Source organism: Parasteatoda tepidariorum, chromosome 10 (genome assembly GCF_982258835.1).
Source record: "Parasteatoda tepidariorum strain Cologne lab strain chromosome 10, Ptep-v5.0, whole genome shotgun sequence".
Lineage (NCBI taxonomy): Eukaryota > Metazoa > Arthropoda > Arachnida > Araneae > Theridiidae > Parasteatoda > Parasteatoda tepidariorum.
Window position 1 is genome coordinate 35,048,326 of NC_141764.1, and position 16,650 is coordinate 35,064,975.

The following is a 16,650-nucleotide window of genomic DNA, read 5'->3' on the forward strand; positions in this document are numbered from 1 at the left end:
GAAAGGTTCTTTGCAAGATTAGTCTCTTATTTTACGCCAATTCGTTTACTAGCGGCAGAACAACACAAAATTCTAATTCAGCATAAATTATTGTTACTGCACCAGAAAAATCATACCAAATAATTTTCAAACATGAAACAAAAATATTTTTCGTACTGATAGATATTTAAAAGTCTTGTGTGTTTAGTTCAACAATAAAAAGCAGAGTAAAATTAATTTGAGCACACATGATAGAGAAAAAAAGATTTTTAAAAAAAAATAAGAAAATTCATAGGTTTATTACCATTACATATGTTTTTTTCTCGCTGTTAAATTCGCAAAATCTTCAATAATATCTGCAAATTGTAACCTATTTGTAATATCGCTCTCTTTTGCCCAAAAGGGCTAAACTACTTAATTTATTATTTGAAAGAGTTGATCTCCACCGATTTTTTATTCTTTTCAATACAGAAAATGAACGTTCTCTAGTGCAGTTATAAGTCACTAGTGCATTTTCAAAAATAAGAAATTGGGCTCTTAATTTCTGTCGTTTGGGGGCCCCCCCCTAGAATTTCACAGGGGAAGCACTTGCTTCCTATGCCTTTTCGGTAATCAGGCCCTGACAATACTTGCTTACTAGTAAATTCACCTTTATACTGAATACTTTTGAGAAATGGACACTGTAACAGAGGAGAATTTTTTATAGCAATTTCTCTGAAAATAAATAATTATTTGACTGCGTAATCTGTTTTTAAAGCTTAAATGGGGAAAAAATTATTGATAGATATCAAAACTACTTAATTAAAAAATTATTTGCAATGAGTTGAATAAAAGTACATTTCCTGGCCAAATTATTTTACGCACTGAAGAGTCTATGTCAAATCTTAATTATGAGGTCATACTATACAGCTTTATTGCTTTTACATGACTGAAACCGGTTTGCACTTGTTTACGTTACTTGGTTGTTAACATTGTAATGCAATACGTTAAAGATAAATACAAATAGGAAGTACATAAAAAATTTCCCGAATAAAAACACATTACATGTATGTTCAAATGTAAAATTATTGCATATAAATACGAGCAAAACAGATAATTTTTAAAAAAACTGCAGTGTGTCGAATAATTTGGTCGAATTATTATAACATACTAATATAATACCTGATATAATAAATATTTTATATAATATACCGTCTAAACTTATCTTATTTTATAATTTAATTAATTAATACACGAACATAAACAAGTGCAAACCAGTTTCAGTCGCATAAAAACAATCAAGATTATATAATATCACCAGATAATTATAATTTATCTTAGAATATTATAGTGCGTCTAGTAATTTAGCCAGAAACGGTAAGCAGCTTATAATTAGTCATTTGATATTATATAAAAGTTTAAGTAATATTTATATAGAAACCAAACTTATTAGCAAAATGAGAATAAAAAAAATGCAAGAATAGAAGATAAAAGGACGGAAAAGAACAGGATTAAATAGCTAATTATAATAAATTTTGCTTTATTTTATATTTTAACCTTATTAATGAGTGTAATATGATTGCTATTGTTCCAATTCAATAATTAATGATAAATAACGGTTAATTTTAATTATTTATGGCGATTATTCTAAGATAATTTTGAAGTTGAATTAATTACAATTATATAATAGATAAATTTATTTCTATTTAAATTATTTATAATAATTTAATGTTAATTATTAATTTCAGAATTTTTTTACTTTAAGTTTTGTCCAGTCGAAGTTATAACCACGCGAATCTTAGTTAGAGCGAGGTTTTGCCCTGAAGTTTTGTCCGGCGAAGTTTCGACCTTGAAGGTCTGACCAATTACTTTTACGAATCTGAATCATATCTGTTAAAATAGCAAGAAAAACTTTCATAATGCAAGAATTAGTTTCAGTCCCCTTTTCAAATAATTATCTAAAGAATAACGCATCTTTCATAAATAAATAAAAACATTTTTAATGCTCAATATACCCTCCCCCCTCTTTACTTCAATTCACAAGTCTGAATCATGTCTATTTAAAACGCCAGAAAAGGTTTCATGATGCAAGGAATCATTTTTGCCCCTTCCATAAAAAAAATATTTCACAAAAATAAACGTTTTTATAAAACACCCCCTAAAAAAGAAATAATTTCCACTCAATATCCCCCTCCATCTTACCTCAATTAGCGAATCTGAATTATATATATTGAATTAGCGACAAAAATTTTCCTGATGCAGAGAATCTTCAACACCTTTACAAAAAAAATTCATATGTAGAATGTATATATATATATTTAAAAGCAGAAGGGCGTCATCTATGGCTAAGAATATGACTTCTGCCACACACGTACAACACAGCCTGTTTTACAGAGAGGACACATTCATACGCCATCCTCAGATCATAATTTTGACCTGCATCGATCAGAGCACGATCAATCTCCGATCCAGTACCTCCCGAGGTATTGATTTGTTATGGAAACTTCTTGGAAGACTTCGTGCCGCCGACAGATTTAGCTTGCATCGGTCACCATTTTGCGGACAGGAACTCACGATCTCTCGGGCATGGCCCCAACTTCCTACAAATCAGGCTATACAAGCCCACTGATTTGCATTTAAATACATTTAACGTTTCTTTTTCTTATATATCCTAAATTCAAGCGGTTTTTTTCTTTAGGGGACCAAATTAAGGGATCAAAAACACGCAAAGATGTTAACACATTTGTTCACATGGATTGTAATCTTTCTGTGATGTACAGTCCGCAAAAAAAAAAAAAAGATATCACCCTGAATAACTTTCGTTCTAATGATCGCATTTTCACGAACCAATTGTCAATCTTAATGGTTTCTGGAGGTGACCTCAAATATGCTAATTAATTAGTGCTAACTATTAATTAAGTTGCGAAATCAGACACAAAAACGTACTTTCTCTGAATAAACATATATTTTTTTTTTACATATTTGGATTTTTAATCTTCAAAATATAGGGGGTAGCCGCAATCTGGGAAATGTGGTCCCCATAGTTTGGGCAGGAGAGCGATTCAAAGTTTGGACCCCTTAATGTTAAATTCACTTTTTGGGTTTTTATTCATATTTTAAAAGCTAATTAAGCAATTAAAAAAAAATTACACCCACTCATAAAACTCATTTACCCAAAGATAATTTCATGAAAAAAAAATTTTTAATAATTAATTATTATTTTTTATTAATTAATTAAATTGAGGATGAAAAATTTTTGAATTATAAGGTATGAATTTTTTTATACCATATTAATCTACACATTTTTCAATTGAAAAATCTAAAGTTTCAACTGTTTTTATTTATTAGGAGCTGAGAAAAATTAAAATTAATTATTTTTAAAAAAATAATTTGGCGACAATGAAAAAATACTTAAATGGGGCGATTAATATTAAAATGTGATAAACTTGCGAGAAACTTGACTTCACATGCGTAGCGTAAAATTTCATTCATATTTTTTTGCCAATAATCGTTTGCTAATCTTTTTATTTTTATATCTTTCAAACTATAAAATACAATGTTTCTTCATAATTTTTTTGCAATTTAGGGAAGAAATTTGAATAAAACATTTTGAATTAAAAACACTTTATTCAAGGAATGCGTAGTTTCATAAAAGCATGCTTCTGATAGAATATGATTATACACCAGAATGTGCTTATTTAATGTGATTATTTTTTTATTTTGTTTTTCAATAACTGATACAATTTCAATAATATACACGCGTATGCATAGATTTGGAATAATATATTTATTAATTTCTTGAATATATATTTTATGAATATTAATAAAATTACGTTGTCAGCATTTTTAATTATCTTAAAACTTCAAGATATCAAGATCTTCAAGATTCCTGTATCAATTGGTTACCATTGTATTGCAATACGTTAAAAAAAAATATAAATAGGAAGTATATAAAAAATCTCTCGAATTAAAACCCATAACATGTATGCTTAAATATAAAAGTATTGCATGTAAACTCATGTAATTATTAAAAAACTACAGTGCGTCAAATAATTTGATCTAATTATTATAGTATACTGATATAATGCTTAATATAATACATATTCTATTTTAATATAATCTATCACCTAATTTATATTATATATTATCTAATTAAACCAATTGATACGCTGACGTTAACAAGTGCAAACCGGTTTCAGTCACATAAAAACAGTAAAGCTGTATAGTATTACCTGATAATTAAGATTTTACATAGAATCTTATAGTACGTCTAATGATTATGCTAGGGACTGTAGTGATTTTTTTCTAAAATCTAAAATAAGAACTTTGTAAATAGCAGAACTTCGGCCCCTGACTTGGCTTATAATTATTTGATCTTGTAAAAAAAAAATAGTTCGAAAAAGAATCTGACTAATCTGAGTAAAATAGACAAAACAATTTTAATTCCCTTTATATTTTTCTTTTTAAAAAATATTACCGATTTAAATAAAAAAACATATTTACAATAACCTTTTATCATCTCAACATGAAATTTAGTTTAACTTCAGCTTATTTAACATTTATATAAAATAAAATCTTTGTTAAGCTCACATATTATCAACAGTAATAGAATGCCTTCCTCTATGACTGTATATCTTCCTAGTGACAGTTTTTTTGGGACAAGTGATGAAAAATAAATCACGTAAAATTGCTGATTTTTCTTCAGGTGTAACGAAACTAAAAAAATTAAGTTGTGACAATTAAATTAATTATTGAAGTTGTGACATATTATATTGTTTCATTAACATTAAACAACTAATACTAAAAAATGGAGTTACATATTTATTATAAGTCAATTTATCGTTTGACGGTGATTGCGCAGTGCACATGATTTGACAGAGAATATGATTTTATTTGCATTCGCTTTTGATCGCAAAAATATGTACAACTATCATGTAGTATCTTTCTCAACAACATTCTCCAGTAAATCAAGGAGAGCTGAAATCTGTGGATTCAATTCATCTTGGAAAGAGTGACTAGTCTTTTGCTCCAGAATTAGCGACTTTAATTCTGTGACTGTACTCAGGAATAGAGGTGACGACCACATTACGATTTCTTTCACGTGATTCCAATCAGCATCAGTAAGTGATTGCTTTAAAATTAGATTCTTCTTAATTCCTCTCTCAGATAGTATAAGTTCATTTTTGTATCGCTTCACTTCATCGATACTGTTATCAAAAGATGCATTCAAAAGTATGGTGGCCCTTTCAAGAAAACCTTTACTCAGTGCATACTCTATACAACTACGACAAATAAGTCGAAATTCTGCAACATTTTCAAGAGAAGACAAGTTGTAATTTATAAATTTTTGTAATACATCGCCTACAATGAGCGGCGTGTCTATGAATCGCTTGAAATAATAATTACCCCATTTTCGCAAAAAATCTGCTTTAAATTGTTGAATTTCCTCTCCCGTCTGGAAATACCAATTCAAGAACTGGTCCACACGCTCATGGTTTTGCAAAAATATTAATGTTAAATAGATAACATCCGGAGACGACATAGTTTTCTTAAATGTTTCAATCCCCACAGATTGATAAACCCACCTCAAGAAGGACTCAGCTGCTTGGATGTTACCATCGCATATCCACTCAATACAAATATGCCAATCGCTAAATCCAACAAGCCGCGATATTATCAGTCTATCTTGCTCTCTTTGCTCTATAAGATTGATTTTATAGGGATAACATTCTGGTGGCAAGGTAGATTTTGATAACATCACGTGAATCGAATTCAGATCGCTTGAATAAATAACACGCTTAAATTCAGGTCGACCAAACATAAAGCAGATAAATAGTGTAATCTCTTCTTTGGAAGCATCATTTAATATCCTATCAGCCATGTTTATATTTTCGAACTGCACCAAACGCAACAACACTTTGCAAAGACATTTATTTTTCAGAAAGGATCGTCTTAGTCTTAAGGGACTGGCACTCCATATTTCGTTAAAAATCATCATTTCATTTCCCCATTTCTTATAACTAATATTCTCCATTATACATGCATAAATGTCTTCTTGCAGATTATCTAATAGTTCAAAAACAGTGGACAAGAATATTCTTCGATAAGGCCAACTTTCGAACAAAAGCATTAATACACCAGAATGATTCCGAAAAAATTCGGTCATTTGAGTTAAACGATTGACACGAGATAATAAAAAACATAAAATATCTACAGTTTCTGAAGAATACTGACAATATATATGTTTTGGAATGCTCATACCTTCAGTAGCTTGTAAAAGCCACTGACTCAAATGATCGTTTTTCTCCTGCTCCGACAATTTTTTCCAAAAATACTTTAGGGCAACTTTGTTACCAATACGAATCGAGAAAGTAATCATATTTACATCAATACTAACCTTATTATCGTATATGTTTTCAGAAGCCATGAGTTCAGCTAGAAAACTCCCTAAATTATTGTCGAGGACACATGTCCAATATCTTATCAAATAATTCCGGTGCCTTCTAAAGCTGTCTCTACTAAATTGTTCTGAAATGTTCTCCCACAAAATTGAAACATATTCCTCTAAACAATGAGAGCAGGCTATCTCATACAAATCACGAATATCTAAGCTTCCTAAGCTTCCATTATCGAATAGTTCCTTAAGGGATTTTACTATGTCAACTGTCCCCTCAACTGTCCAATTAATTGCACCACGCTTCATGTAATACTCACAGAGTTTTCTTTGATGTCTTATCCATCTGTAGTAACTACGAAACAATTCCCACAACTGCCACTGAATGGGTCGAATAACGTATGAGATTTCGCTCCTCAGCGATGAGGGCAAAGAGCTATTGGACAATTTGTTCAATATTCTTCTCTCTAACTCATACATGACTGCGTTATCGTTTGAGGGAGAAGATAAGAAAGAAGATGTCAATTCATTCCTTATATCAGGCGCCGTCCATAGCCCAATTGCAATCGACACTACTGCTATATGCTGCAGGGAAGGAGGTTCAGAAAAAATGTTTATGAAGTCGATTTCAGTTGATTCTGTTTTAGAAGTTTTGAGTGTCCAGCTTCCAGATCTCTTTTCTTTGCGGACTCCATCTGTAAAATACAATTTTTAAATTTAGTTTTGAATTAAAGATTCGAATAAAAAGAGAGAACATGATGCTTACGTAATTTATAACGAACCTAAGTCATATATTTAATATGCATGTTACTAGTTAAGGACAAGAGTGGCGCTAGACTTAGCCCGACAGGGGGTCAGCAATGCCCCGACAGGGGGGCTAAGATAATTTTGAAAATAAGCAATAATTTTTAATATGCGAAAAATAATTAATATGACATAGACATATTTGTTCTGATAAAAAATTTATCATGATTCAAATATTAACAAAGAAAAAATATAAAAGTGATATCTGAATAAATAAACAATATATGCACATCCATCATAAGATTCTACAGTGTTCTCAATTAAATATTCTACTCAAACAATGCAACTCAAACAATAAAAAATTTATGCACAACGAGAAAAAATTCCAAAATTCGAGCTTACTACTACTAATGTTTAATTCCGTAGCCTTGTAATTTTGAACCTAATCCAGCAGACAAGAGAACTCCAGGATCAAGTAGTGGAAGAAATTTTTGCATTCGTGGAGGACGTTTTGATAGCCCGCATTTGAGTTACATTAAGAGGAAAACCACGAAATCCTCCTACGGTTAGTCTGATACCAAGGGAAGAAATGGTCCGCTTACCACTGAGGATATTTCACGTCAGCACTGTGGTCGGTAAAAGCCGGGTGTGGAATTCATATCACTCAGCCATCACTGGGATTCGAACTCGGTGCACCTCATTCAGAGGAGAATGCTCTATCCCTTGAGTCCAAATTTATTGAGTAATAACTCTGCGGCAGGCACCAATTTTCCAATTTTATTGATTGGTACCAATTTTATTGATTTACTTAAATTTAATCACCTTCAAAATGTAAATGGTAATTCAATCGTAATTTTTGTAGAAAAAAAGGAAAATAAACCGTTTTTCCTCTAAACCTGCAATGAATGCAGAAGCAACCACGAGGGTTAGTGAGCAAAATGAACAGGTAGCGGAGCCTTCCAGTTCTTCAAATAATTGTTAAATTACTAGTTATTAACATGCATACTTAAAAAAATACGAAAAACATTTTTCAGTATTAAGAAATAATAATTAAAAACTGCCATCAGCTGGAATAGAGCCCCCGATCTCACAGTTTTGTGTTAGATTTCATAATCATCAGCCCCAAATATACAAACCTGCCTTGTGGATATTTTTTAAAAAAATTTTTTTAATTCAATAAATTAAGTCATTTGGATACTTAACATTCTTGAAAAATGCTTTCCAAATTGATCAGTTCATTTAGAAGTAAACCATAATTCGGCTTATCTTATTCATTTTCAGCTTATGTATAGATAGACACCAAAAATTATTCAAAACTAGATTAGATATAACTCAAGGACTGCAAACTTAACTGTCGGATATAAAACCTTATTTAAGATTGAAAATGGTAAAACGAGGAAAAATCTACATTCCTCGAATTAAATATTTTAAAAATAGTCTGTTTTTAGGTTATAATATTCGTAATTACCTTAATAAACTTTAATCGTAATGTCGGGGTTCCGCCGATGGAAGACATTTAATATATACACACTAACGCTTTATATCAATTTGTTTTAGAATTACAATTATAGAATAATTATTATAAGATTATTATAGAATTAATAATTATTATAGAGTGAAAGGTTTTAAAAGACAAATATTTGTTAATGTTTAATATTTAATCTATGAAAAAACATAACACATATTGAAATCTAACGAATAGCCCCTGATAAATTTCGTGACAAAAAAGAAAAATTGAAGCTTGATTGATTTCCGGATTTTAGAAACACCTTCTAGTTTTACTATTCAATCAAATTGGTTTCGATGTCGCTTGTGACTTTGTCATTCAACTTTTGAAATTTCAATTGTAGACCTAATTGTTCGATATCCTTAAAAAATAATTTATTTTGTTAAGATAAGCAGTAAAAAAAATCATTGCATTGATTTTTTAAATAGTTTTTTGACTAAAATATTTTTTTCAATCTAAAAGTTATGACCATTTTCTTACGTATAACTCATTTTAATACCGCATTCAGTATTTTACTTTAATATACATATTTTTCGATCCCATCCTGAACTGTCTTGGTCTTGTCTGGGAAGACATTTACACTACTCCTCTTTTGGTCTTTGATTTTCTTCAGGTCAACGGGTTCATAGATCTGGTCTGACTTCGTCAGGCCAGAAGAGGATAAGCAACAACAACAACTTTAATATACTGTGTTACTAGTGTTCACGTCACGAAGTCATTCCCGTCTGGCAGGTCTGGAGAATGGGAACTTATTTTTAACCTCTCGAAAACTGTAAACTTTTATTACCTTGTTCATTCGATTGTTTAAAACAAATAATTCACGCTCTCAAAAATGGGGTCCCATTCTCAAGATTCGCCAGACGTGAATAAGGAAAGCAAAAATAACCTGAAAAAAAACCCAGTAAAGTATCTTAAGAAAAAATGGAAAATAAAAAAGAGAAAAAAAATTAGAGAAATCGCGGTAGCCGAGAGTGAAACAGAGAATGAATGCGTTACTAGTCCAACCTTCGCTACATCGCACAAGACAGGGGCAAGCTTCAAAATTTTGACTGAAAGAAATTGGTAGTTAAGATCGTTATCTAGAATGTGATAAGCATTCATGACCTCTTGGAAATGGTCTAGCTTGCAACTGGACATTGAGGAATAAACCACAATAGCAATTGCTTGCTGCACAAAATTACAAGATTTCGAAACTTGAAATTACAAAGGTATGAAAAAAAATGTACAAGGAGTACAATTGAATAAAAACTATTAAATTTTTTTTCGAAAATTTTTCGAATTTCGTTAAACTTGTAAAAAATGCCATTACTCTGAAATCCAAGGGAAGGTAATTGCAAAATTGAAATTTGACGGGCTGAATTTATTTATTTATTTTCAAAATTCTAATTCGCTTGAAAGTTTTTGTAATTGTATTTTTCTCTCTCCAATTGTTTAACTCTTTTTGCTATGCTTTACAATTTGTTTTACTCGGCAAAAACTAACTTGGACACTTAAAGTTACAAAATGTGAAGAAAAATTTCGAGAATTTAAAAAAATTAACAGTCGTTAAATAGTTCAAGAATTTTCAACTGTTAAAATTGTACTACGTGGGACTCTCTGCAACTTACAGAAATGCATTTGCTGAAAAGTCCATTTTCCATTATGAATTTAAGCCAATTTTTTTCCGGAATTTCTATTTTGTCGAAAGTTATTGCAGTTTTAAGTGCCGTTTTTAGCCATTTTTTTTTTCCATTTTTCCTTGCTATAAACAATGACTATTGCTTTAGAAAAAAAAGTTTCCCCTCGAGATCTTAATTTTATAAGCTCGCTCTTGTAAACTTTAATAAAATAAGTATAACAAAAAAAATGTGATTGGTTAGATGTTTCCAGGCATACATTTTAGCATTTGTATTGAACTTTTTAGGCTATATAAATGGGTCAAGAGAAGAAGAAAAAAAACAGTTTCGTATTTGAATTGTTATGTGATTTAAAGTAATCGTTACATATTATTATGTACACAAGTTATACATTTTTAGTAAGTAAAATGACTTCCTATCGTGCCACTCATTCTATATTCGTGAAGTACAATTTTTTTCTCAAGTACAGTTGATTATTTTTTAAATCTAGGTATCCATTCATTTCGTTGTAATTAACATGTTAATAAACTGCTTTGCATAAAATTATACTAATTTGATAGTTTATAAACAAAATGATCTTTTTTTATCAACGTTTAATGGAAATAAAAAACAATGATGAAAAAGAAACAACCACATGAATTGAAAATTGAAGCCTCTTAAATTAATAAAATAAAAAATAAAAAAAATAAAAAACATTTAGTTTAAATTTAACCAATGAGTACTTGATCAAAATCCAATTATACATACTTCTTCATGAACATAAATTAGAATTGTTGCTTAAAATAAAATAAATTCTGCAAAGGGCCATTCCTTTTAAGCACATTCGTAATCATTATCATAACAGACAGACTACAATGAGTACTTGATTCAAAACTAATCATACGTAGTTCTCTGTAAGCATAAGTTAGAATTGTTGCTTAAAATAAAATAAATGCTGCAAATGGCCATTCCTTTTCAGAACATTCATTATCATTATCATAACAGACAGACTATAATGAGTACTTGATTCAAAACTAATCATACGTAGTTCTCTATGAGCATAAGTTAGAATTGTTGCTTAAAATAAAATAAATGCTGCAAATGGCCATTCCTTTTCAGAACATTCATTATCATTATCATAACAGACAGACTATAATGAGTACTTGATTCAAAACTAATCATACGTAGTTCTCTATGAGCATAAGTTAGAATTGTTGCTTAAAATAAAATAAATGCTGCAAATGGCCATTCCTTTTCAGAACATTCATTATCATTATCATAACAGACAGACTATAATGAGTACTTGATTCAAAACTAATCATACGTAGTTCTCTATGAGCATAAGTTAGAATTGTTGCTTAAAATAAAATAAATGCTGCAAATGGCCATTCCTTTTCAGAACATTCATTATCATTATCATAACAGACAGCAACAGGGTGATCATTAAATATTCATTACATTAGTTAAAAGTCTTGTATTTCAAGTTGTAACAATACTTCTCTTTTGAGCTATATATTAATTCTAATTATTTTAATTTGGCACAATATTCATTGGTTTGGTGCACTATTTAAATTTTTGTTTAAATAATTACAAATGTTTATCAGTGTTACAATTGGGTACTTGCACTTTAAGAAGAAGGAGACCTCCTATACCCACACATGGGACTTATGACATCAGCGGCATCATGAACTATGTTTCTCTATGCATATTAGAAAGTTAATTATTGTTAAGTTAATTAATACAGAGCTGTATCGCACATCGAAATTGCTGAAATATAATTCTATCTCAACTACTTTTTTTACTTAACTTAGAGTTATTATTTGTTTATATATTTTATTCTAATCGCGATATATTTTTATTTTGAGTACCTGGCAAACTTCTTTGCATAATTAGTTTGTTTATGTTCCGCATGGCTTCGTGCCTGTCTTTGTGTTAAATCTCTGCGTAAATATATAATAAAAGAATTGAAATCTTTGATAAAGAATTTCGAATGAATTGATACTTGAAGCTTGGCTTTCTCGAAATAGAATGGAAAGAACAGTTGCTATCAAAAATGCCACTTTTGATTAATCAATCAGGATCAAGTTACTTGGGAAGTGGTGGACTGCGCTCCGTAATTGTCTCAATTATGACCCCCACCCGTTTCCAGGTAGATCCCTCTTCTCATTGACATGTGAGGGGTGCAATTTATAAAAATCAAGCACTAACTTGACAATAAGCTTTTACTTAGCCAAGAAATGTATCAAAATATATTATGACAAGTTACTAAATTCGAGATATTGCAAGCACGATTAGATTTACAATTAGAATATAATACATTTACTGATAGTATTGCATTTATCAAAACAATTTCATAATCTTTATGGGTTAGTCAATTTACAAATGTGCGGAATTATAAATTTTGGAATTAAAGAACGGGTGAACTTAGCCATTTGCGAATGTTGTGTTATTCTCTTTTCAACTTTTGATTTATTGTGAATAAAAGAATTTGATTAGGACACACTTAAACGCATTATTTTGTTTAAATATAGTACTCAGTGTTTTGTACCGTTAAAATTAAGAAACAGTTTCAATCACGAGATTGCTTAAGAGTAAGAATAGAAATTTTTTTTTAAGTTTTACAAAACAACTCCTTTATGGTTTTACTTGATGAAGTAAAAATTAGAATATTGAGTGTAACTTTCTAATTTTGGGAATATCAAGTTAATATAGCTTCAGTTAATTTTTCTGATATTATAATATTTTATGAAATTTTATCTTAAAATTTGTTGCAAGATTTTCTTATTAACTCTAAAAATAAAGAAGGAAAGTCGAATAATATAAAAATATCAAACAAGATATCAACTTTTATTTTTAAAAAAAATAATTTATAAGAAATTCTTGCAACGCCTTTTATGATAAAAGTTATATTTAAAAAAAACGTGTACTGAGACTATACTGACTCGACTATAATTAGTTAGAAAGTTACACTCAGTATTTTAAGTTTTGCTTTTCTTAACAAAACCTTCGAAAATTTGTTTTTTAAACTTTTTTATTTTATAGGATATATTAGGATTTCTATCAAGTGATTAAAGATTCTGCCTTTAAAAAAAAATTGCTTCCAATATTTTATTCCCCTTTTTAAATTTGGTATTGACAGCAAAACGCGATTTAAGTTCATATTTGTATTGCATATAATTATAGAGTAAAGCATAAAGCTTATATTAATCTTATATAATTATACTGCACCCTGAACTTACACTTTTTAACCAACTTAAGACGAGAAATTGTCAACAAATATATATTTTTTTAACTTTTTAACCAATATTCTTGAAACAATTACATAGGTGTAATTAAAATTTTGACCGATTTTCGAAACTTTGAAAGCCATATGTCACCTTAAAATGAACTAGACAATTTTTTTTCTTAGTTTATTTATAGTTTGTATTTTAAAATTACAGAAGTATTAAAATTCACAAACCTGTAAAAAAATAATAGAATTTATATTTTTATATATTATAAATGTTTATATTATATATATATATATATATATATATATATATATATATATATATATATATATATATATATATATATATATATATATATATATACACACACACTTTTTTCAACTTCTAAGTTCTAACTAAGAAAAGTTCTGAAGAAATTTTTTATGACATTAGTTTAGTTGTTCAAAATTTACTCATTTGATGAAATTACATAAAAATATAACCTACACCTCCTTGTGAATGATAATATAGAAAATTATTAAGGGCTTTTGTAACTAGCTGGATTTTAAGTACATATAACATCATTGATTTCAAGGTGTTGAAATTAATATATTTAGTGGGGTATGTAAATCAACTATGTCTTTCAAACAGTACCTCAATATAGAATCAAGTTAACAAGTCTTATATGCTACTGAATTGATATTTAATATTATTAGTGGTAGTTACGCCACATTACACTCCCCTTCCAGAATTTTGATCTGTAATACATTTTGATGAATGAATACCACGAGTCGATTAATGCTGTTTTATTTATTTATTAATAGATTTTTCTACTTATATTATTTATCCCATTATTATTTATTAGCCGGGAGAAACTTATTTACTTCACTGGATTTTTGACCGCAATTTTGTGTGCAAATCAACTGCTTGATGGGGACCATCTATCGATGTTGCTGAGTACAGTCATTAATGTGGGGAGTTTATTATGTCTTTTTTCACCTCTCAAAGGGTACCTCTATATAGAATCGAGTTAACAAGTGTTATATACATAGATGTACTATATAAGTCCTTGACTACTGAATTGCTATTGATATTATTAGTGTAGTTATAACACATTTTCTTATTGCTTTAGGTACTAGTATTTTAAGAAATTTATTTCTAGTAAATACCTGGTATACAACACTAACAAAATATAAGTATTTGTTTCTTAAATTAATTAGTTTAATTATAAATTTATGTCGCAAATTATAATTCATTACTGCAATTAATAAAAGTTCTTAGGATTCATGGGGCATTTAGTAAAAAAATATTTAATGTCATAAAATAAATTAAATATATCTTTATTTTGATTGGTAACAGGAACATGGGAAAGATATAAACGCATAACACGAGCAAAGTGAATAACATGAAAAATATAAAAAATAACATAACTTATTACTTTTATACTTTTCCAACGTAACCATGTGTAAAAAGATTAAAAAGCTTAGAGAAAATAACCTATTTTAATACTTATACACCTGCATAAAAGATTTTTATTTAAAATAAATAAATTTAAATGTTGAATTCTCTTCTTAAGTACTGGAAGTATAAAATAACTGCATCGCAACTTTAATAAAAAATAAAAATGTTTTGTTAAAAAACTACATACGGCTGATGTTTTAGGCATTTAGTTCTCTACACAGAAATTTTTTTTTTAAAGGCTGTAAAATATGAAATAATCGTAGCTTTTAAGTAATAAATTTTTATATTTTCCAAAAACGCATGTTTTGCAAAAAGAAAAAAATGCTCTTAAAAATAGCAATTAATAAAAATAAATGATAAGAGCGAGAGCAATTATTCTTTTTTGAAAAAAAGTTTTGAAGTCTTATAAAAAAAAGTTCCCAAAACTAGATTTTCTTAAATTTTTTTTATTTTCATGAACTCGTCGCAATCGCTGATATATTCAAACTTTGATGACGGAAACGTTATTAAATCCACAAATCAAGAATTATAAACAATTTACATTATAATTCTTATGAAATTGGATCTATGTATATCTCATTTACGTAATATTTTAAAATATCACTTTTGACTGTAAGTTCATATTCAATAATTGAAGTCAAATAAGTAGTTTGCATTTTACTTCTTATTAAAAAATTGAAATATTATTATAGCAGATTTACTTACAATGAAATTAATCTAATTGTATTTCTTAAAATTTTTTGAAAACCAGTCGCAATGGCTGATACAAAAAAATTTTGAACACGTGTGTGAATAAATCAACAAATGCATATTTGCAATGTATTCATAAACTATTAAAACATGAATTTGCATTCCCGATTGCAATAAAATAATGATTTATTTCACCAAAATTTTTTGTTAAATAATTATATAATCTGCATTATACTTTTTAATAAAAATTAGTAGCTTAAATAAAAATTAATAATTTTTTAATAAAAAGTTTTGCATATATAAAAGCGAAATAACATCTCCGTTTTATATTTTTAAAAAAATCGAACAAAACTCTTTTTCCTAAGTTGATAAGAAATACTTTTCTATTTCACATTACAATTAAGTAAATTTTATTACCGAAAATAAATCTTCGCATTAAAAATTATTTATTAGTATTTTATTATATTTCAGTTAACTATATATAGAATGGGCATAAGTACTTACCATTATCATTTTCCATAGCATAACTTTCCATCCTTACAATTTTAAACACCTACTCACTTTCGTCTGAGTACACTAAACTATGTTTCTTTTCTTGAGGATCCTTGCACTCATAAGGCTAAACCCCTTACATTTCAGAGCAATTTATTCTCAAGTGCATATGTTGCCCATTCATCAATGTCGAATGCGAATTGTTCACTTCCTTGAATAACCACACCTTACTAACTCTCAAATGAATGGTTTCTTATCTACTTTTTCTATTACTGCTTTCTAAAATAACAATACTTGCTTACTAGTAAATTCACATTTATACTGAATACTTTTGAGAAATGGACACTGTAACTGAGGAGAATTTTTTTATAGCAAATTCTCTGAAAATAAATAATTATTTTTAGGTAAATAAAATGTTTTAAAAAATTCTTTTTTATTATTAACTTCAAAAATATTTTATAAAAATTTTTTTGAAGAAATGTAAATAATGCTAAACACCTATCATTTTTTATTTTAGCTTTCATAATTTTTTCTTCTAGATAAAAATTTTTTTTTTTAAACTCAAAACCCTTCAGCATAATGAAATAAAATTGAGGAATG

General features: G+C 28.6%; 1 protein-coding gene across 1 annotated transcript; it reads right to left on the reverse strand.

The window, feature by feature from the left end:
* Positions 1-4,759: 4,759 nt before the first annotated feature.
* LOC147802495 (uncharacterized) lies at positions 4,760-16,222 on the reverse strand. Its single transcript, XM_087153104.1, has 2 exons — positions 16,063-16,222; positions 4,760-7,047 (listed from the first exon to the last, which is right to left on the reverse strand). Exons 1-2 carry the CDS (start codon positions 16,091-16,093, stop codon positions 4,889-4,891), a joined length of 2,190 nt encoding a protein of 729 aa, XP_087009230.1. The 5' UTR covers positions 16,094-16,222; the 3' UTR covers positions 4,760-4,888.
* Between the last annotated feature and the right edge of the window lie 428 nt (positions 16,223-16,650).